Source organism: Acomys minous, assembly GCF_964271855.1.
Source record: "Acomys minous genome assembly, chromosome: 3".
NCBI classification, from domain to species: domain Eukaryota; kingdom Metazoa; phylum Chordata; class Mammalia; order Rodentia; family Muridae; genus Acomys; species Acomys minous.
This window is the reverse complement of record NC_140485.1, coordinates 118,960,996-118,983,085: the sequence shown is the minus strand read 5'-3', so window position 1 is coordinate 118,983,085 and position 22,090 is coordinate 118,960,996. Positions and strand designations below refer to the sequence as shown.

The 22,090-nt window shown below is 45.2% G+C and overlaps 1 protein-coding gene across 4 annotated transcripts; it reads left to right on the top strand.

Annotated features, from left to right (window-relative positions):
- Positions 1-4,157: 4,157 nt before the first annotated feature.
- Positions 4,158-21,460, top strand: MTFR2 (mitochondrial fission regulator 2; the record flags this gene model as incomplete). Of its 4 annotated transcripts, XM_084774912.1 has the most annotated exons (7): positions 4,158-4,611; positions 12,637-12,741; positions 13,337-13,449; positions 16,448-16,593; positions 17,080-17,410; positions 18,308-18,479; positions 20,809-21,460. In XM_084774912.1, exons 1-7 carry the CDS (start codon positions 4,549-4,551, stop codon positions 20,812-20,814), a joined length of 936 nt encoding a protein of 311 aa, XP_084631038.1. In that variant the 5' UTR covers positions 4,158-4,548. The 4 variants fall into 4 exon arrangements, with proteins under 4 accessions (XP_084631038.1, XP_084631040.1, XP_084631039.1 ...); XM_084774914.1 differs by lacking the exon at positions 20,809-21,460 and having other exon boundaries at positions 4,158-4,307; positions 18,308-18,488; XM_084774913.1 differs by lacking the exon at positions 20,809-21,460 and having other exon boundaries at positions 17,095-17,410; positions 18,308-18,488.
- Positions 21,461-22,090: the final 630 nt, after the last annotated feature.

The window sequence follows — 22,090 nt, the reverse complement described above, 5'->3', positions numbered from 1 at the left end:
TCAGTGACCGATCTGTCACCCTTGTCTTTTGATGCCCTCATCTTTAATGATGTATACGGAGATCCGTCCAGGAGCGGATGTCTCTCTTTCAGGAAAGCCCTCATTAAATGGCATATTCTGTGAATCTCTGAAGAGTTTGAAGACCAACTATTTTTACAGTTGTCAATCTATTTCTTTGAAGACATACACAAGAAACTAAACAAACCTGTTCTATGACCAAGTAAATTAGTAAGATGTTTAGGTAACTACCAACTTTTATCTCTGATCTTCCTGAACAGGTTATTAATAGTTTTTTTTTATAAGACATTAGCTTTTCAAATGAGTGGCACATGAATAATACATTAAATAAACATTGAACAAAATTATCTTGTTTCTATTAACATACAATATAGTGATAGTCTATCAACATAACGTAATACATAAGGCAAAAATGAACAATACACAATTTAAGTTTTTATCAATGTGAAGCAAAAGTTGAATAAAATAGTCTTAACTTTCCATCAATAAAAATAGTCTTAAATTTCTCCGTCAAGCCACACCTCTTAACCCTCCCACACAGCCAACAATTGGGAACCAAACATTCAGATGCCTGAGACTTGGGGCACAGTTCTCATTTGGACCACCACAGAAGACAGGTTACTCACGTTTAGTGATGTGCTGTATCTGAAAGGGCACAGAAGACTGACGTGAGTTAATTTTGAAACAGTTACTACATTGGCTGTCCTGACTCACAAACTCCATTCCTTTGAGTAACTGTCTGTAGGAACATGTTTGCTTTAATTTGTGCTGCTGCTGCTGCTGGCACAGGAAGAACATGGCCCCACTATAATAGAGCATACTACTGTATCATGTAAATCAGGCAGATGCTTCTGGTGACTGCTGTTGTTTGTTGAATGCTTCAAACATGGAGATAACTGCAGTTTGGTTGAAAGGAAATAGTTGAAGATAGAAATGTGGCAGCTGCTAGTGCAGATTTATCCCAGAAATCTGCTGAAATCCTGAAAAAGTGTAAGCCTTGAGGATCTTTGGGAAAACTCTCCAAACAGGATGAAGTAGTGAGTTTTCTGTGCCTGGGTTTTGAAGGCACTCTTCCCATTCTACCCCCTTTGGATGTTTACCAAGCTCTCTTTCTGCTAACAACTGTGACCGTGGATGTTGCTTTTCAAGGCTATAATGGAACTATAGCACAGGCAATAATGAGTAATCTGAAGTAAACTCACACCTATCTTCCAATCCTAAAGATGAAAATACTGCAAGAGCAAGTCCATGTTCTGAAGAAACTTGAGGTCACTTTTTTCTTGGAGTGTTCTCAGCAGCACTTAGAATTCCTCACATGACTTCATCCTGGACTGTTCCAACAGGTAGGTAATTGCAACTGCTAAGAGCTAAGTAAAAAGTTCATGTTAGGGAAGAGGCCAGCTTGATATATAATCTTCATCCTGTCACTTTGTGCTCTCCCTACCCCGCCCCCCCCATTTAGAAACAGACTCATGTCACCAGACTGGCCCAGATCACCATCCTAAAGGAGAGCCTCATCTTCCTGCCTCCCAGACGCTGGGATTATAGGACTGTGTTAGAGGCTAGCTACTAAACTTGCCTGCTTGTAATTGAGAACAGCTGGTGTGATTTACAGTTAAGTGAGGGCTGGCCCATGCCTTTAAAAATCCCAGGAGGAAGGGGCTGCTGGAGGCCAGCTTGATCTCCAAGTGAGTCCAGGACAGGCAAGGCTCAGCAGTAAAGAATGGTTGTTTCTCCACAGAGGACCCGAATTCTAACTCACAACATCCACATGGTGGCGCACTGATAACCATAAACTCAATTCCAGAATTCCAAAAAGGCATGCATATAGTGCATATACATGCATATGTGTAAAACATTAGTACAAAGTCAGATCTAGAAGCAAGTGATCGCCCCCACTTTTGGTTTCTTTGAGACAGGGTTTCTCTGTATAGTGTCCTGGACTAGCTTTGTAGACCTGGCTGGCCTCTGAACTCACAGGTCCACCTGCATCTGCCTCCCTGAGTGCTGGGATTACAGGTGGACACCACTGTGCTGTGCCGGGGCTCAAATGATAAGGTTTTTGTTTTTTTGGTTTATTTTACCTGTGTATGTGTATATCCCCTGGAACTGGAGCTAGACTGTTGTGAACTGCATTGTGGGTTCTGGCAATTGAATCTGGGTCTTCTGGAAGAGCAGCCAGTGTTTTTAACTGCTGAACCATTTCTCCAGCCACCAAAGGCATCTTTATGTCCTTCCTGGCCCATGTGTACCTGTGCACTATGTGTATTCAGTATCTGCAGAAGCTGGACCCCTGGGTCTGGAGATAGAGCTGGCTGTGAGCTGTATGAGTTGGAAGTTCAATCTGTGTTCTCTGGAAGAACAGCCAGCTCTTCTGAAACATCTTTCTTCCCTGATAGCCTTTACTTAAGAAATGAGAGGACTTTGCAGACTCCAGAGCCTTCACTCTCAAGGGCCCACTAGGCAGTCCAAATGCCCCAAACACAGCTTCTTCCACCCCCGGTTATACCATGGCTGCTTGCCAGTGATCATGGCCTCCCTGCTTGCTTCCTTTGGAACTCACAGGATGGTGAGCTGAAGGGAAAGATGGGAAAGATGAGGGGGCTTTATTTTGGGAAGAGGCAGTGAGTTCAATGCAAGGGCTCATGGAGGAGAGATATTAACATCTGAAAAAGCCAAAAGGACTCCTATACGTTTACATACAATACAATAAGTATTTTGGATGCACACAGTTTAGATGAGATGACACTTGGGTGATGATAATACTCCCTGTAAGAGCCACAGACCAGGCACAAGGAATTTCCAAGTTGTTGGTCAGTTGAGTTTGAGAGACTCCAAAAACAACTTGGTATTTTTGCTGCTACCCTTAATGGCCTCTCCCAAGCTGAAGGTAAGTCCCTATAACTAGCCAAAGACATCACACACTTAGGACGTAAGACTTGGAGGCATTGTGTTGATCCCAGCACTCGGGAAGTAACGGCAGCAGTTAAGAGGCCAACCTTTGAAAATGTCAGATCATGTCTGGAAAAGCCAGGCGTGGTGGTGTATGCCTGTAATCCCGGCACTTGGGGGAATTCGAGGCCAGCCTGGTCTACAAAGTGAGTTCAGGACAGCCAAGGCTACACAGAGAAACCCTGTCTCAAAAAGCAAAAACAATAAAACAACAACAAAGCTAGACAACCCCAAAATATCACCATCACCATCGACTACAAAACCCCCATCAAACAGCAAAATAACACAGATCTGTTTGTTTCTTTTCAGGAATGCTGTGTTTATGCTCAACTTTTTCTAGTTTGGATTTCTCATTTTGGGTTACTTGGCTTGTTTCACTTACACATCAGATACTTTATTAACTAAAATTTAGGATTAAGAAAACATTCCTAACAAAAATGTATTTAAGATTTTCAAAACTCAGTGTCAAGTCCTTATGGCATGCCAAATCTTTAGAATTATTTGACGTTTTGGAATTAAATACATTCCTACAATTAAATATCAATTTATGGAGTGGGTTGTGGTAGGTATAGATACATGGCCAGTGTTGACGTTTTGGAATTAAATACATTCCTACAATTAAATATCAATTTATGGGGTGGGTTGTGGTAGGTATAGATACATGGCCAGTGTTTTAACTTTTTTAGTATGTTTTACTGTCAATGCAAAAAGAGAGGGTCTGTGTTTTTTAATAGAACTTTTTTGCCTTTTACTAGGTTTCAAAAGTTTGAAAAGTAAAGGTGTAAAAGTACCAGGGCCAATGAAATGGCTCAAGCAGCTTGGTACCAAACCTAAGGTCTCAAGTTCTATCCCTGGATTTTAGGTAGTAGAGGGTTAGTCAACTCCCAAACTGTCCTTTGACTTTGAAACAGGTACTGTGGCATATACACGGATGGCCCCGTGCACACTAGATACACATAAACAACAAACGACTGGATATTGTGGCTCAACATGAGTAATCTAAGCATTTAGCTTATAGCAAAAACCCCTCCAGTCCGTTGACAGAATGGCTTGTAACCACTGAGGGGACGCCTTCCTTGCAGAGGCCACTTCCTACGCATGCGCCCTCCGGTGGCAGCCATTGGCTTCTGGCCTCCAATCACGAGCGGCGTCCCGCAGCATCGCCCAATGGGCACAGGCCCCGGCCTCGGCCCGCGGAGCTTGAGCGCGGTTGCTGGGGCGGAAGCAGCGAGCGGTTCCGGGAAGCGCCTGCTCGGTGGCAGTAACGGCGGCGAGCCGGGGGTCGTCGTGTCCACCGAGCTCCCGGACACCCTAGCGGCGAGCGATGCCGTTGGACAGTGAGTGGCTTCCGGTCAGCGGGCGGTGACGGAGGGTGAGGGGTGGCCCTCTCTGCGGCCCCGAACGCTTCCCGGGACGGGCTCTCTGGGAGCAGTCGCCTGCCGGTGTAATATATCACGATCGCACGAAAGGACTCGTGGGCGCTTCAGTGTGATCTACGTGACAGTCACTTGTCAAGTCTAATCGGTAACACTCACAGAAGTTACCAACGAACAGTGCTTTCTTGAACTTGCTTCACTAATGTCTTTCATTCTGAATATATTAAGAAACATGCTGGCATACTTTGGTGTTCCCGTAGACCAGGTAAGTGTCTGTAATTAGTTTTGCTAACGGTTTTGGGGTCTCAGATTGTTGCTTTGAGACAAGATATCACGTAGCTCAGGCTGAATGTCTGGACTTGGCTGACTTATTTTTGGATTTCATTATGGTTCTTTTGAGCGAGGGTATAACCCAGGCTGTCCTTGATCTCCTTGCCCCCAGGGCTGGGGTCACAGATGTCCACCTCTAGGCTGGATTTTGGTGTGTCATTTCGAATGTATTTTCTGCCCTGACTAGTTTTTATTGTCAATTCAATATCAAAGTGATGTGGCAAGGGAGGGAACCTCAAGGAGCTAGCTAGATTAGATCGGCTTGTGGCCCTCTCTAAAACATTGTCTTTATGGTTGATAGCTGTGGTAGGCCCATCCCTGTGGAGGATGCTATTCTTAGGCAAATGAGTTCTGAGCTGTGTAAGAAAGCTAGTTGACCGAGAGCATGAAGCCCTCTGCCTCGGTTTCTGCTTGACTTCCCTCAGTGATGACTTGGGACTGAGAAGTTGTGCTGTCTAGTTTTGTTTCAACTTGACACAAGCTGTCGTCATCTGAGAGGAAGAAACCCTGACTGAGAAATTGTCTCCATAAGATCAGGTTATACGTAAGTGTGTAGAGCATATTCTTAATTAGTGGTGAATAGGGGAAGGCTCAGCCCATTGTGGACGGTGCCATCCCTGCGCAGCTGGTCCTGGTTCTATAAGAAAGCAGGCGGAGCAAGCCGGTAAGCAGCACCCACTCCTCCATGGCCGCTGCCTCAGCTCCTGACTTCCATGATGAACAGTGACAACTCTCCTCCCCAGGCTGCTTTTGGTCATGAGGTCTCATTATGTAGTAGGACGGCGACACCGCAGTGTAACCCTACGTAAGACAGAAATGTGAGCCAAGTGAGAGAGACTGACAAGGGAATCTCAAGTTCAGAGTCAGACCATCTTGAACATCAGTGATCTGATGCCCTCTTCTGGTGTACATGAAGACAGAGAACTCACATAAAATATGTGAATTCAAACAAACAAACAAACAAGCAAACAACCCCCCCACAAACAAAAAGCTCTGTCTCAAGGAGCTGGGTGCAGTGGCGTACACCTGTAATCCCAGCACTCAGGGAGGCAGAGGCAGGTGGATCTCTGTGAGTTCCAGTCCAGCCTGATCTACAAAGTGAGTCCTGGACAGTCAAGGCTACCCGGAGAAACCCTGTCTTGAATCTTGAAGAACCAAAAAAAAAAAAAAAAAAAAAAAAAAGAAAGAAAGAAAGAAAGAAAAAGTTTCATTTAAGAAGATTTGTGGCCAAGTTCCTTTGGGGTATGTATAGTATGAGGACACAAAAGTTCAATAACCCTGGAGTTCGTTGGAGGGGAGAAGATGGCTCTAAGGTCGATACTTTTATATCACTTTTGTCTGTTGAACATGTACATCTCAGTTGTCTTGGTTCTAGGAGATGCAGAGGAGTCATGCGTGGCTCTTGTGCTTGTGATGCTAAAGTACAAGTAAGAGCCCTGCGTAGTGGTTCACACCCTTAGTCTCAGCACTTGGAGGGTGCAGGGGCAGGTGGATCTCTGTGAATTTCCGGCCAGCCTGGCCTCCATATAGCAGTGGCTCTCAGCCCCCCTAATGCTGCAGCCCCTTCAATACAGCTCCTCCTTTGTAGTGATTCCTGACCATCAAACTGTTTTGTTGTTTCTTCCTAGCTGTAGTTTTGCTACTGTTAAGAACCTAATGTAAATGTCTGATATGTGACTCCCTAGGAGGTTGAGACCCAGAGTTGAGAGCCGCTGACGTGGAGTTCCAGAGCAGTGCAGGGCTACATAGACCCTACCTCAAAACCAAACACAAAGAAAACACTCACAGAGTTCCACCTGCCTCTGCCTCCCAGAGTGCTGGGATTACAGGCGTGCGCCACTGCACCCGGCCAAAAAACATATCTTATGAGTGAGAAATATTTACTACTGGATGGCTTTCTGTAGTGTCGCAGTGCAGCCCCTCCTTCCTATCCCAGCCTGCACCTCTGCCACAGGAGCTGTCAATATGGCTGCTCTTGCCAGGGTATCAATGCCTCCTCAGTGAGCTGCCTCCCTGAGATGCCATCGTGGGAGCTGTTCATGGTGGTGGCATCTCCTCTCCAGTGCCACTCAAGCTGCAGGGAAAGGCCTTCCTGCCGAGCACTCCCTTTGTAAGCCCTGTAAAATCTAAACTTTGTAAACCCTCAAGCTGGGAAAGTGGCCAGGCCCCTGACTGAGGAGCTTCAGCAGCCAGGCTACCTCCACCCTGGCTTCTCTAACTGTCACAACCCTGGTTCCAGCCTCCATCACTGTCACAAAGGTCATCTCCTGAGTAGGATCCATCCCACATTATGCTAATTTTAGGGGAAAAGTCTCAACAAAAAGCCACCAATCCTTGAATTCCCCAAGCCCAGGACTTGAAATCCCACTAATCCTCGCTCTCGAAATCTCTGCTCTGAAAAGCCCCATATTCCTGAGAAACCCTATCTAAAGGCTATGTCTGCCCTGTTCCCAATTGCCTTCTCCCGGGAGCAGAGGCAGCCACCCCTGGATTCATCCTTTCCAATAAATGTCTTTTAAGAGGTTTGGTGCCTGGTGTGACTCTCTTGGGAAAGAGCAGTGAAGAGAAGTGGAACAGGGCCGAGGCTCCTGAACCCCTCAGCTCATCAGGGCAGTCACTCCCCTGGGAGCTGCAGCGCCTCTGCTGAGGAGGCCTCCCCTCAGAGCTGTTTGTTTCTTGCGTTTCCTAGTCCAAGGACATCCTTCCATCCCAGTAGGAAGGACAGCACTGACAGAATGGCAAATCATCCACAAGGATGGTGGAAAGAATTGGAAAAAAGATCAGGGATAATGCCAAGATTTTATACAAAAGTAAATTAAAATATGATGTTGCCCAGTTATAAAAAGGCAATAGTGTGACAAATGAGTTTGGAGGGGAACTGAGGAGGCCAGGAGTATTATCGTTGGACATATAGTTGAAAAATCCTGCAGACAGTTGGACATAAGGTTCTAGAAGAGGCTAGGAAAGAACATCCAGATTGGGGGTTCGTTGTGTCTGTGGGTGTTTGAAGCCATGTAGTTAGAGTAGCAATGCAGAACCATTAGATGCTGTGGAAACGTTGTCCATTTCAGTCATAGTGAGCCGAGGAGTAGCAGCAGCTGGTGGCTTCCTTAGCATTGTTGGGCCCTCAGCAGTTTCTGTGTGTCCCTGACGTCTGAATTCAGAAGTCTGAGGTAGCAGAGCTGTTCCTGCACGACCTTGGAGTTGACGTGACTGCATTGCTTGTGAATTGAGAAAGTACAGAACAAGCCAGGATGGGGTGGGCCACACCCTCTGTGGGAGAGGCATCGGCGGCTGGGAAATTCAGCACATTTGTTATGTACCGCCAAAAGAGGAATCAGGGTTATTATGAGGCTGAACAGGGCCATAATGTGTTTCTTATATGCAGTTGAAGGAGGGGTGGGTTAGGTAATCTTGGTGTGGGATCTTTTTAGGGGAGCAGTCTCGAGCTGCAGTTCCCTGGGGGGGGGGGGAGGAAATTGTGGTTAATGCTGTTGTTACGTACACTGTAACCAAACTCAGCCTCGGGGGAGGTCTTGCCATTCTCGTTGGTCTGAGGCATCCTTGCCCTTGACACACTCATGTCATTGACGCGGGACTTCATCTGCTCCATACAGAGTTGAGAGTTCAAGGCTAGCCTGGGATACATGGCAGGGCAAGCCCAACCTGGGGAAGTTCCACATGATTTCACCCCTACAGGAAGAGTTATAGGTAGTCAGTGACCACTGAGAGGAATGAGCTCCCACATAGCTTATGTCATCCAAAGTGGTCAGCCCTGGGCACATGTACATACAGTCAAAGCTAAATGGACAGTTGGTTATGTGTACATATGTCTGTACATACATACAGATTTACCAGTACTAATTAAAGGAGAGACCATGACTGTGGGAGGGGACATGAGAGGAGCTGGAGCAGGGAGAGGGAAGGGGAAAGTGATGCAGATGCAGCCAGTGCTCATGTGGGAGATTCCCTCAAAAACAAATAAGAACCACCCCAAAAACCTATTAAAAAGCCATACAAGAAGAAAGCCTAACATGCTTCCAGGAAGAATTTCTTCTCTCTCTCTCTCTCTCTCCCGCCCCCATCTCCTGTCCCTCCTTTCTCTCCTTCCCCACACCCCCGAAGGAGGAGCAATATTGAATTTTTTTTCTTTTCAGTATTAGGATCAATGTATTCGATTGTTTTTCTTATTGCTATGATAAAGCATGGGCCAAACCAATTTAAGGCACGAAAGTGTTTATTTGGCCAACAGGCTTCAGTCTACCAAGGGTAGCCAAGTCAGGAACTGAGGCAGATGGGGTGTCTGGTGGGTTTGAATCGGCAAGGCCCCATAGACTGGTGTGTTAGTGATTGGCCCATAGGGAGTGGCACTGTTAGGAGGTGTGGCCTTGTTGGAGGAAGTGTGTCACTGTGGAGGGAAACTTTGAGGTCTATATATGTTCAAGCTATGCTCAGTGTTACACACAGCCTCCTTCTGCTGCCTTTTGGTCAAAATGTAGAGCTCTCGGCTTCTCCAGCACCATGTCTTCCTGCATGCTGCCACGCCCCAATTAAATTTTCCTTTATGAGGGGAGCCTTGGTCATGGTGTCTCTTCACAGCAGTGAACCCTAACTGAGACAGGGGGATGGAGGGTGCTGCTTACTGGCTTGCTCTCCATGGCTTGCTCAGCCTGCTTTCTCATACAACTCTAGACCACTGGCTTAGGGGTGTCCTTGCTCAGAGTGGGCTGGGCCTTCCCATGCCAGTCAGTCATCAGTCACTAGTGTTCTCTGTGGACTTGCCTGCAGTCCAGGCTTACGGAAGCCTTTTCTTAGTTGTGGCTCACTTTTCTCAGATGACCCCACCTTGTGTCAAGTAGACAAACATCTAGCACAGTTAACGTTGCAAATTCTGGTTACAGCTTTGAAATACAAATGAGAGGTAACAGACCAGTGCACTAGAGAGTGGGATAGAGATCTAAAGCAAGAAGCCGGGGAAGGAAGAGAGGGCTCTATTTTACATAGGGAAAAAAAGAGATGACGGAGGGAGATTCTTAGATTATGAAAAATGAAGTATGTCATATAGAAGTCTGGCTTTTGTTTTTGCATTTTGGGGAGTTTAACTCTAAGATGTTAGGCAAAAGTGACCTACCAACTGACCTGTGCTCCCTGTTCCTGAAGGGTTTGGCTTTTTTGTTAGAGGCAGAGTCATGTGCATGTACTAGAACTGGTATAGGGGACAGCAGACATTGGTGGTGTAGGGGACAGCAGACATTGGTGGTGTAGGGGACAGCAGACATTGGTGGTGTAGGGACAGCAGACATTGGTGGTGTAGGGACAGCAGACATTGGTGGTGTAGGGGACAGCAGACATTGGTGGTGTAGGGGACAGCAGACATTGGTGGTGTAGGGGACAGCAGACATTGGTGGTGTAGGGGACAGCAGACATTGGTGGTGTAGGGACAGCAGACATTGGTGGTGTAGGGGACAGCAGACATTGGTGGTGTAGGGACAGCAGACATTGGTGGTGTAGGGGACAGCAGACATTGGTGGTGTAGGGGACAGCAGACATTGGTGGTGTAGGGGACAGCAGACATTGGTGGTGTAGGGGACAGCAGACATTGGTGGTGTAGGGGACAGCAGACATTGGTGGTGTAGGGGACAGCAGACATTGGTGGTGTAGGGACAGCAGACATTGGTGGTGTAGGGGACAGCAGACATTGGTGGTGTAGGGGACAGCAGACATTGGTGGTGTAGGGGACAGCAGACATTGGTGGTGTAGGGGACAGCAGACATTGGTGGTGTAGGGACAGCAGACATTGGTGGTGTAGGGGACAGCAGACATTGGTGGTGTAGGGACAGCAGACATTGGTGGTGTAGGGGACAGCAGACATTGGTGGTGTAGGGGACAGCAGACACTGGTGGTGTAGGGGACAGCAGACATTGGTGGTGTAGGGGACAGCAGACATTGGTGGTGTAGGGGACAGCAGACATTGGTGGTGTAGGGGACAGCAGACATTGGTGGTGTAGGGACAGCAGACATTGGTGGTGTAGGGGACAGCAGACATTGGTGGTGTAGGGGACAGCAGACATTGGTGGTGTAGGGGACAGCAGACATTGGTGGTGTAGGGGACAGCAGACATTGGTGGTGTAGGGGACAGCAGACATTGGTGGTGTAGGGGACAGCAGACATTGGTGGTGTAGGGACAGCAGACATTGGTGGTGTAGGGACAGCAGACATTGGTGGTGTAGGGACAGCAGACACTGGTGGTGTAGGGGACAGCAGACATTGGTGGTGTAGGGGACAGCAGACATTGGTGGTGTAGGGGACAGCAGACATTGGTGGTGTAGGGACAGCAGACATTGGTGGTGTAGGGACAGCAGACATTGGTGGTGTAGGGACAGCAGACATTGGTGGCGGCTTTATTTGACCCAGGATAAATGTTGATTCATGAAGGGATTGCAAACTGTTTCATTGTGAGGACCCAGTGCACTTGTGATGTTGGTACAAGTTTGCAATTTTTAAAAACATCTTTTGTCGGGCTGGAGAGGTGGCTCAGTGGATAAGAGCACTGTCTGCTCCTCAGGAGGTCCTGAGTTCAATTCCTGGCAACCACATGGTGGCTCACAACCAATTGTAATGCCATATAATGCCCTCTTCTGGTATACAGCTGTACATGCAAATAGAGTACTCAAATACAATAAATAAATAAGATCTTAAAAAAAATCTTTTGTGAGTTTTTCTCCCTCTAGGAGTAAATTGGGGGTTATTCATTTGCAAAAGAGCAGGAACCACTTTTGAATGGAGAATGAGCCTTAACACTGAAGTGATTAACCCGAAAAACCTGTGCTTGGTAGGAAACTCAGTGAAGTCAAAACGACAGCTCTGACCAGGAATAGGGAGGTGATACCTGTAGTGTGATAAAGATGGCTAGTAAAGGCTTGAGAGAGTTAGGACCACCAGACAGAGCCATGCATGAGGATGACTGCATGTCCACTGTGACCTCTACTCATATGGATGGTCCATAGAATATTTATTTTTAGTTTGTGTTTATGTGTCGGTGCCTACTGCATGCATTTACAGCACATGTGCACAGTTGGTACCCGTGGAGGCCAAACAAGGGCGTTAGATTACTTAGAAATGGAGTTGAGGGCAATGGTGAGCTGCCATGTGGGTGTGGGAGCCGAACTCCTGCAGGAGCATTAAGTGCTCTTAACCACTGAGCATCCCTCCGTCACCTCGCCATTTTTAAAGGTATTTAAACGCGGTTAGAATTTTATGTGTGTGCATGCATGCGCACATGCGTGTACTCATGGAAATGTGTGCCATGGTACGTGTGTGGAAGTCAGGTGACAACTTTCAGGAGTTGCTTCTCTCCTCCCACTGTGCGAGTCCTGGGGATTGGACTGAAATTACTAGGCTTGGTTTGGTGGCAGGTGTCTTTGCCCACTGAGCCATCTTCCCTGCCTTCATTCAGTTTTTGGTGTGGGTGACTAAACCTAGGGACTTAGGAATTGTAAGGTACTCCTGAGTGTAGAATGCTTCCGGTAGAAGTGTTTAGCTCTCCCAAAAGTCTTTTTCTTCTAGATTGTGCTAGCTGATGCGGTAGCCACTGGCCACGCGCCTCTGCCCCTCTTCTCCTCCTACATTTTGACACAGGATTTTGGGATGTGCGAAGCTGTAAGCCCGGGTGGCTGTGACCTTTCAGTCCTCCAGTGACTCCACACACTGGGATTACAGGCATGTGCAGACACCTGTGGGACTATCTGGATAAGGCTGAGACACCCAGCCACGTGCCACTTCTAAGTATCTGAATTAAGTTCTGCGATAGGTATAACATAACAAAGTTTGAAGACCCAGTGAAAAAGCAGTTGCTTCATTAGTAATTTAAAAGTGTCAGTTGCATGTTAACATATCTGTTTTTCTTAGATATACATATATAATTAACTGGAGTATATTTTAAACAAAGCTTTATTTCTAGGATTTGCTGACTTGGCAAAATAAAAACTATGGGTCAGCTCGGAGCATCATTCGTATTATTGGGAAAATGCTTCCTTTGAAACCTTGTGGAAGACCTAGTTTTGAGGTAAGTTAGTCAGCATGTGTTATTTAGCCCTGTGTATAAAGGTTCTCCCAGGGGACACAGGACAGAAGGACAAAGGAAGAAGTGTGCCTGCAAGCCAAGGGCCTGTAGTTTACTGCTACAAATAACCGTCTTATACATGGCTTTTTCTCTTTATTCCTCTTTTTTTTAAAAAAAAAGATTTATCTGTTTATCTATTTATTTATTATTTATCTGCCTGCATGAACGTCTAGACACCAGAAGAGAGCACCAGGTCGCATTACAGATGGCTGTGAGCCACCATGTGGTTGCTGGGAATTGAACTCTGGTTGCCTGGAAGAGCAGTTAGTGCTCCTAACCACTGAGCCATCTCTCTATTCCCATGTTTTTGTTTCTTTAATAATATTCAAAGACAGGTACAAAAAAATATCAGAGCTTGTTTTTCTCTTACTTTATATTTTCACCGTGAGATAGCATCTTTCCCTCTTGCTAACGTCCTGTAGGATGCTTGCTTGTCCCTTTCTGCTTTGGACTGTTAACTATTTAATATAATGAGCTGAGAGGTCTGTGTCTTCCCTCTTCCCTCTGGAGCGCTGACTTGGTTCTCTTTTTGTTTTAGTTGCTCCTGCACTTGAACTCTATGGAGTCTGATGAGCATGAACCTACAGTTCCGTCTTTTGCTGATGTTTTGTGTGTGGCAAATGATGAAGAAGCCAATTGTCTCAGATTTCGGTAATTTTATGTGCTTCCTTGGGACATGGGTGTAGCCTAAAACTGGACTTCTTGCATGTCTTGAAGTTGTTCCTAATGACTGGACATTTTTGTTGTTTTGTAATATGCTGTGCCTGGCACTCCTCTAATATGGATGACTGATGCCATCTCTTTTTCTAGCTTTTCTATAGTATATATTTAAATTATTTTTTCACTTAAATTTTTGAAAATGACTTTCCTCTTGATTCATAAATGCATTTTATCAGATCACCCCTCACCCTCCCATCCAGCTCTTCCTGTATCCTCTTCACTCCTCCCAATTTCATGCTGTCTTGTGTATTTGAGTATGCGTGGGGCAGGGAGGGGAGAGCGTGTGTGTGAACTCTCCTAAGTCCAGTTGATGTTGCCTGCTGAGGACATGGGTGGAGTGCTGTCTCAGGGCCTTTGGCTCTTAAATTTTCCATTGAGAAGTCACTGGTATTCTAGTGGGCTTGCCTTTGTATGAGATGTAACTTCTTTCTTGAAGGTTGTAAAACCTTTCTTTTTTCCTGTACATTTAGTGTTTTAACTATAATATTGCTAGGGGAATTCCTTTTTGGTCCAGTGTGTGCTCGGTGTACTCCTTGGCTCTGCATGGGCATCTCCTTACTTGCAGGGAAATTTCTTCTAGGATTTCATTGAATGTTTGCTCTGTGCCTTTGGCCTGGAATTTTTTTATTCCCATGATCTGCAGGATGCCCCAAAGTTCCTGTGTACCACTCTCTTTAATTTACCACTTTATTTGATTCCACCGTTCAATTCCTCTGTCTCCTCTTCAGGTCCTGACACTGTGTTGTTGTTGTTGTTGTTGTTGTTGTTGTTGTTTTAACCACATTCATTCTGTTGGTAAGGCTTTCCACTGAGTCTTTTGAATGGGTGGTTGAAATTTTCATTTCCATCTCTAATTGTATAGTCAATATTTCTTTCTCTTTGTTGAATTCATTTTTCATGTCCTAAATTGTTTTCATTATTTCGTTTGTGTTTTCTTGGACTTCAATCGGGAGTTTATTTTGTCCTTTTTAACTTCATTCAAATGTTTGATTCTGTTTTTTAACTGTTCGAAGTCTTTATAATTGCTCTTATAAGTTCTCTGTCTTGAGATTCCTTTGAATTGTTTCTGTCAAGGATTATTATTATAGGGTTGGTGATATTTTGGGGGCATAGTGCCTTGATGTTTTCATATTGCTGTGTTTTTGCGATGAGGCCTTTGGCATCTGGAGTTAGGTGGTAGTGTTTGCTCCTGTTTTCTCTGTTCCCATATTTGGATGGAAGTCCTGGAATTGTTGAGCAGTCTGGCTGTGTGAGTGAGTGCATGAGGTCTCCTATGACAGGTGGAACAAGACTGAGGTGCCAGCAGAGCCCTGAGTGCCTCCAGCAGACGTGAACCTAATACCCGGTCTAGGAGGCAGCAGCTTATCAAATGGGTGTGAGGGTCATATTAATTTTGTTTTCTGTATTATAAATAAAGCATTTAAAATTAAATGTTGGATTTGTGCAATCAGCCCTCTATCATGGTCTCCATGCAGGCTCTGTATCCATGGGTTCTCTTACAGGTTATACACCATGAAATCAAGCATGATAGATAGAACATATATATATTCTACACACACACACACACACACACACACACACACACACACACGGAGAAAATTCCAGAAACTACCCAGAAGCGCGAGCAGAATTTCTTGTATTTCAGAAACTGTGCTGGATTTACAAAAACGAAGTCACATAAAAGTCTTTTAGTGAGTATAAAATGTCTGCAGTATTACTTCATGAATACCTAAGTGGGCTGTATTTCAAATTTTAGATGTGTTTATACTCCTAGGAAGTACAGATTTATATGTTACAATATTCAAACAGAGGCTTTTAGAATCATGAATGTCAATTAGTCAGAGGTTCTATCTAAATTTATTATATATCAAACTAGTTTATTAATTAAAAAAAATTTAGAAGATATAAAGTGGCCCTAATACAGTCCTGAGTGCAGGGCCCTTCAGAACCTTATGTAGAATTTCTAAATAAACTTACACTATTAAAAGTTAGTTGGTACCTGGGCGTAGTGGCAAGGCCTGTAATCCCCAGCACTCGAGAGGCAGAGGCAGGCAGATCTGTGAGTTCAAGGCCAGCCTGGTTTACAGAATGAGTCCAGGACGGCCCAGGCTACACAGAAAAACCCTGTCTCACGGGGAAAAAAGTTAATCGGTAAAGCAATTATTGGGTAAATATTTTGTTTTACTATTTGAGGAAAGGTCGGTTTTCTCACTTGGTTTGTTGCTCACTGGCTGTGTGTTCTATATGTGAATGTATAAGTAAATAATAATATGAGGTGATTTTTCTTGGCCAGTCTGGAGATCATCTCAGGGGAAAGAGAGGTGCTTGGATCCAGGGCTTTGCACATGTGAGGCAAGAACTCTGTACTATGCTACAGCCCCAGCCCCTGTTTTTTTGTTTGTTTGTTTGTTTGTTTTATGTTTTTTGTTTTTCCTTTCTCCTTATCTCCTCAAAATATTATCTGTCTGTCTGTCTGTCTGTCTGTCTGTGGTAGGGGATAGAGTATATACCCATGATGGCTTTCTGGAGCTGGAGATGAGCCACCTGTCTTGGATTCTGGGAGCCAGATCAGTCTGAACTTTATAAGAATCTGTCTTAAAAATTCAAAAACAAACCAAAAAACAAACCAACTGTTTAAGAACAGTGAGCTATGTTTTCTGTAGCCCAGGTGTTTTGTTTTTGAGATAGAGTTTCTCTGTGTAGCCCTGACTGTCCTGGAACTCACTCTGTAGACCAGGCTGGCCTCAAATTCAGAGATCTGCCTGCTTCTGCTTCCCAGGTGCTGGGATTAGAGTTATGTGCCAGAATGCTGGGCCAGAGTATTTTTTTTTCCAATTGAACATTTTCCTCCCTTTGTTTCTTCTTTCCTTTAAATTGCTCTTTTTCATCCTTCAAAACTAATTTGGGATCCATTACCAACTGCTCTAAGACAGAACAAACCAGTGACAAGTGATCTCCCAGTAAATGAAGCTGCAATGAAAAAGATAGCTGCCCTTGAAGATGAGCTGGCTTTTCTTCGGTCTCAGATTGCTGCGATTGTGGCAACGCAGGGCCTGAGAGAGAGTGAAGAGGCCGGTAAGTGTTCTGGAGTTTGTTTGTACTAGAGTGATGCTGAGCAGTCCTCCTGCCTCTAACTCCCAAGAGTTGAGCTAAAAGGTGTGTGCCACTGCCCAGCTAGGAGCAGATTTATGAGGAAGTCACTCACTTGAGGGTATCGTCTGTAGAGTCACATGCCTGCTTCTTAAGTTCATTTTAGAAAGGATGCATCAATATAAGTACTTCTAACCCCATGCTAATGTTTTGATTTAAAACTGGAGAATGAAGTTGAGATTTTCTGTGGGTATCTAGAAATCACTTTATTTCCTCTTTAAATGCATCCTTTAGGATGTGCCTTGATATATCCTGACTGAAATTTGAGGTGGGTGGGTACCTAGGAGCGACTCAGATGGATTTGCTTGCTCTTTTGGCTGCCTCTCAGTGTGCAGCAGCACTGCAGATTGTTACTGGCTTGGCTGCTTTGTATTTACGCTAGAGACTTGTGCCTGTTTTGGGTTTTCACAGACTGCTTTGCTTCAGGCTTCATTGACTTGAGTGATGGATGCAGCGTGGAACAAGAGCCATCGTTATCGGTGACCGACGGGCCGAGTGCAGAACCACACCCCTTTCCAAGCGTGGCACTGTCTCCTCCTCCTCCACCACCACCTCTTCCTCGGTTTTCTCTCCAGCCTTCAAGTCCTCCTCCCACGCAACCTGGGTCTGCTCAGACGTGGGATGTGGACAGGCCAGCTGCTGCTGACTGCCGTCATTCAACAAGCCAGAGAGTTACAGATGTTCCAAGCATGCTGGATGTTCTAAAGGACATGAGTAAGGTCCAGCTTCGGCCTGTTGAAAGGTGTGTCCCCAGAATTTCGAAAAGGAACTGAAATGTTATCAGTTTTTAAGGAAGTTGTTTAGGAGGGTTGGTGGCTACATCTTGTTATTCCTTACCGCCTGTGGCCGCCCTTCCTGCCCTCACACTCAGGCCTCTTTTTGACTAGTGCTTCTATTGTCTCACTATACCTCACTGCTTCTTGATATGTTAACTATGTACAAGATTAGGAATAACTTTTGTCTTCTCTGAGGTTGGTTACCTTCAATGGAAGGTTCCAGAAGTGGCACAGTTACATATAGTTGTAATTCAGTGAAGACCAACTGGATAGTCAAGATTATTGAACAACTGAGCCTAATGCTGATTTTCATGGAATAACTCTTAAAAGATTTCTTTAAATTCTCCTATTCGGTGGTGCTGGACAAGAAAGTCATGGCACATGCCTGTCTGTATTCCCTGCACTTGGACAACAGAAGCAGGATCACAAGTTCAAGGCCAGCTAGCTGGTCTACCTAGTGAACTCTGTGGTAGGAAATTACAAGTTAAAAAGTAAGGTTGTAGCAGTGAAAATGAGGAACTTTAGGTCATGACAGGTGGTTTCTTGGTTTTCTGATTTTGATTTTTTAAATTTTTATTTTCAAGACAGGGTTTTTCTATGTAGCCTTGGCTGTCCTGGACGTGCTTTGTAGACCAGGCTGGCCTTGAACTCACAGCAATCCACCTGCCTCTGCCTCCCAAGTTCTGGGATTACAGGTGTGCACCACTGATTTTGAATTTTTAATACTCTTGATTTCTTAATTCATGGCAGAAACCTCCTTAACGACTAATTATAAAATGTTCATATTCCTACTGTGTTTGTGAACAAAGAGTTAAAATTGCATTAAAGTTTTAATATATTTGAAATTTCTTTTTTAAATATAGGTCACCGGGTGGTAGACCCATTCAAAAGAAGAAAAGAAAAAGCTCACAATGGGATCCGGTGTCTATAATAGCTAATGCACTTCAGCAGAAGTTTGCATTTCAAGATGATTCCTTTGACAGAGAAAACAGGTCTTGGGAGTGTTCTCCATTTTCCAGTCCAGAAACCTCCAGGGTGAGTTGACATGAGTCCTGAGGAGTGCGCCTCGTGGTTGGGCCTCATGCAGGTTCCTTGAAGTATCTGCACCAGGCAGGCTATATACATCATTTATTTTCTATTATTTGTTTATTTGGGGCAGAATCTCACATGGTAGCCCAGGCTAGCCTGGAACCTGGGGAGATCCTGCTTTAGCCTCTCAAGTGCTGGGAGGAGAGCTGTGACAGACTTATCCATTAGTTTTTGTTTTGTTCTGTTTTTCCTGCCAATTTTGCATTATTGTTTTTGCTATTAGCTTATATGAAATAAAACAGGATTTGAAAAACACAGACACAGCTGGGTGGTGGTTGCCCACACCTTTAATCCTAGTGCTTGGGAGACAGCAGCAGGCAGATCTCTTTGAGTTTGAGGCCAACTGGTCTACAAAGTGAGTTACAGGACAGCCAAGGCTACTCAGAAACCTTGTCTTGAAAACAAAACAAGAAAACAAAAATAAAAAGGAAAGAAAAAAAGACAACTGGAACACAACAAGAGCACAGGTGTGGGGCTTGTGGTGTTTGTCTCCGTTGATGTAGCTCCTTGTAGTGTGAACGAGATGCTTGAATTTGAAGAGGACTGGAGGTGGGGTGTGGACTGTGTAACAGGTCAGCCTAGCCGTGCTGGGTGTGATGTTTGCTGTCAGATATGAAGGGTTTGGAGTAGTCAGTTGAATGAATGTTAAACCTGTTTTAAAAATAAGATCATAGTCCCTCCTACCCCACCCCTTGCTCCCCCTCTGGCTGGCCCAGAGCAGAGCTCTCTTTGTAGAGCAGGCCTGCCTCTATATCCTTAGTGCTGGGATTGAAGACTTGCACCACCGTGCCTGGCCAGAATCAACATTACCTTTACTGGGTGTTTGTTGATGTATGAAAAGGTATCACACGTTATGAGGCGACTCTCATGCTCACTTGGTCGAGGTCAGACACAAGGATGAGCCTTGCGTTCAAGAGGTCTGCAGGAGGGACAGTACCTAAAATCAGGAGATAGCAGTCAGGAATGCCCTGTGGCAGAGACCAGAAAACTGAACCTCTTCCAGCTGCTGTGTGTGGGTGCGTTCTTTCAGGAGGCCACACTGCTGAGCAGGTGCAGCCCAGTAGGCTGCCGCTCAGATGCTGGCTCAGACAGTGGTGTTTTCTATGTGTATGGAGTATGAGGCTGCGGGTCTAGTTAAGTGCAGCGTGCCTGGCCAGCATGCGTGAGGCAGTAGGCTCAATGCCCGGGACCCTAAAACTAACCAGCAAAATACCCGTCCTTCTGACAAAACAAAGAAAGCAAAAGTTTCAGTGTGTGCCTGTATCTGAAGTCAGTGTTTAACCTCTGTGTAGCATCTGTTACTTGCAAGGTGAAGGTGCCTCCAGCCGTGTGCTCTACCTGTGTGAGCTAAGCAAACATTAGATGGCACTGGCTGGAGACAAGCGAGCAGCAACAAGCAGCTCCCTGCATCCACAGTGAGCTACAGACACCTTTATCTTTTCTTAGTGTTTACAGTGCACAGAGCAGGACTGTTCCAGTGGGTCACTCACTGGGCTCTAAGAGGACTGTCGGATGCTTGCTTTCTTTAAAGAGCATTGAAATTGTGTGTGTGTGTGTGTGTGTGTGTGTGTGTGTGTGTGTGTGAGAGAGAGAGAGAGAGAGAGAGAGAGAGAGAGAGAGAGAGAGAGAGAGAGAGAGAGAGAGAGAGTGTTTGAGAAAGCTGGTACTCTTTCCACCTTGTGGGTCCTGGTGATTGAACTCATAGGCGGCAGGGGCCTATCCCTGCTGAGCCCTGCCTGCCTTTTCTTAGTACTTTCTTGTTCACTTCAATAGCACTTAGCTTCAGGCTGTATATGGGGACTCACACTGTTGTTGACTGAAACCTGCTTTGGTTTAAATGTGGCTGGTATCCCAGAGGCCTGTGTTCACAGCATGATGCTAACTGGGGGGTGCTGTGGGCTACTATAAAGGTCTCAAGTCATTGGGGTCATGTTTGTAAAGGGAATTATGGGAACCTGGCCCCTTTCTGGCTCTGTCTTCTGATTCCTCTCCCCTCTCTGCACTCCTGCTGTGGTATGTGCCCCTAGGGCCACCAGTCTCAGCTGGTGACCACCACGAGCCCTCGTGAAGCCGCTGACGTTGAGTCCTCAGCTCTGAGCACGGCTCCTGATCCAGCTTGCCCGTTGTTTGCTGTGAGTGAATTAAAGCTCTAAGGATCTTCTAGGACCTGTTCATCTTTCTGCTTTTTCTCTCTCTGTCTCCTCCACCTCTTTTTTTTTTTTTTTTTTTTTTACCATTTCAGTAATTTTTGTGCTAAACATTTGCTTTGTTTCAGTTTTGATGCCACATTTCTCCAACAGAAAGTCAACGACCTAAGGGCAGGTGATTTATAAGAGCAGTTGCAGTTGTCCAAGGTATCGAAAGAAGAGCTGACTCAGATGTTCTTGCGGTGCCTTCCCTGCCTCCCGGAGGACCACGCCTCTCAGGGTGATGAAGCTGTGCATGGGGACCTCTCTGCGCCATCTAAGACTGGGAGGCGTGGCATTTAACGGCTGCTGAAGACACTTGGGTGGTGTATAGACCCCCGCTGTATGTGAGTGCTACTGAGAATGAAACAAACTTCAGGGCTTTCCTACAATTACGCTTCCTTCTTGAGTGCCTTTCAGTCTTGTAAGTTGGTATGGTATGGTTTATTTGGCCTTCAGCACCGTGGAGATTTTCCATGAGCAAGAGATGATCATTTTTTTCATTAAGATGGTCATAGTTGTAGTCCTATAGGATTGAATTTCCTGAGCTATTTTTATTCTGACTGCCAAGTGCTGCAGGTAGGAGTAACTCTTGCGTTTTCCACTCTAACTGTGCACATTCAGGCGCTGACATGTTTCCTCTGTTTTCTTTGCACCCATTTTTTTTTTGTAAATAGATTGTATAATAAATGGATCTTTTGAATGTGATTGAATTTTATAACAATTTAAGTTATATTCTTACTGTTTTATGAAGTCTGATTTCTTTGTCGGAAGTAGCAATGTAGTTAGAGCTTCTAGGGGGTACAAGTGAAACATAATTTGCAGTAGACATTCTCTCCTCCTCTGTATGCTGCTGTGACCCACACATCTGCATCTTCCCACATGTTTTAGCCGTGCTACAGCCAGGGAGCTGGGAGGAAGAGTCCATGTCAGTGGACTTAGCACCCACCTGCTTTGCCAGGCTCTCAGCTTTCAGAAGAGCCTGTCGCGTCTATCACTACAATTTATTTATCAGCATTTTATTGATAAGAGCTTAGGAATAAAAGCTATTGTGCAACAGGATCTCATCTTGAATGACTTATGGCTCATCTTAGTGTTTTCCATGTCTCCACATCAATAAGATGGGGTGGCTGTCATTTGCCTCACTCAGCAGACGAGAAACAGGGCATAGGGAGTTCTGAGCCCTGTTACTCTCCCAGGCCCTCGAAGCTCATTAAGTGGTCAACTAGGATTTGAAGCCAGGCAGATGGATTTTCCAACCCACATTCTAATAATAAGAAACATTGTAAACACTTGCAAAATTTTAACCTATTCATTTAAACTGTGCATTATTACTGAAGGCATTTCAGAGAGTTTACAGATAAAGTGTGT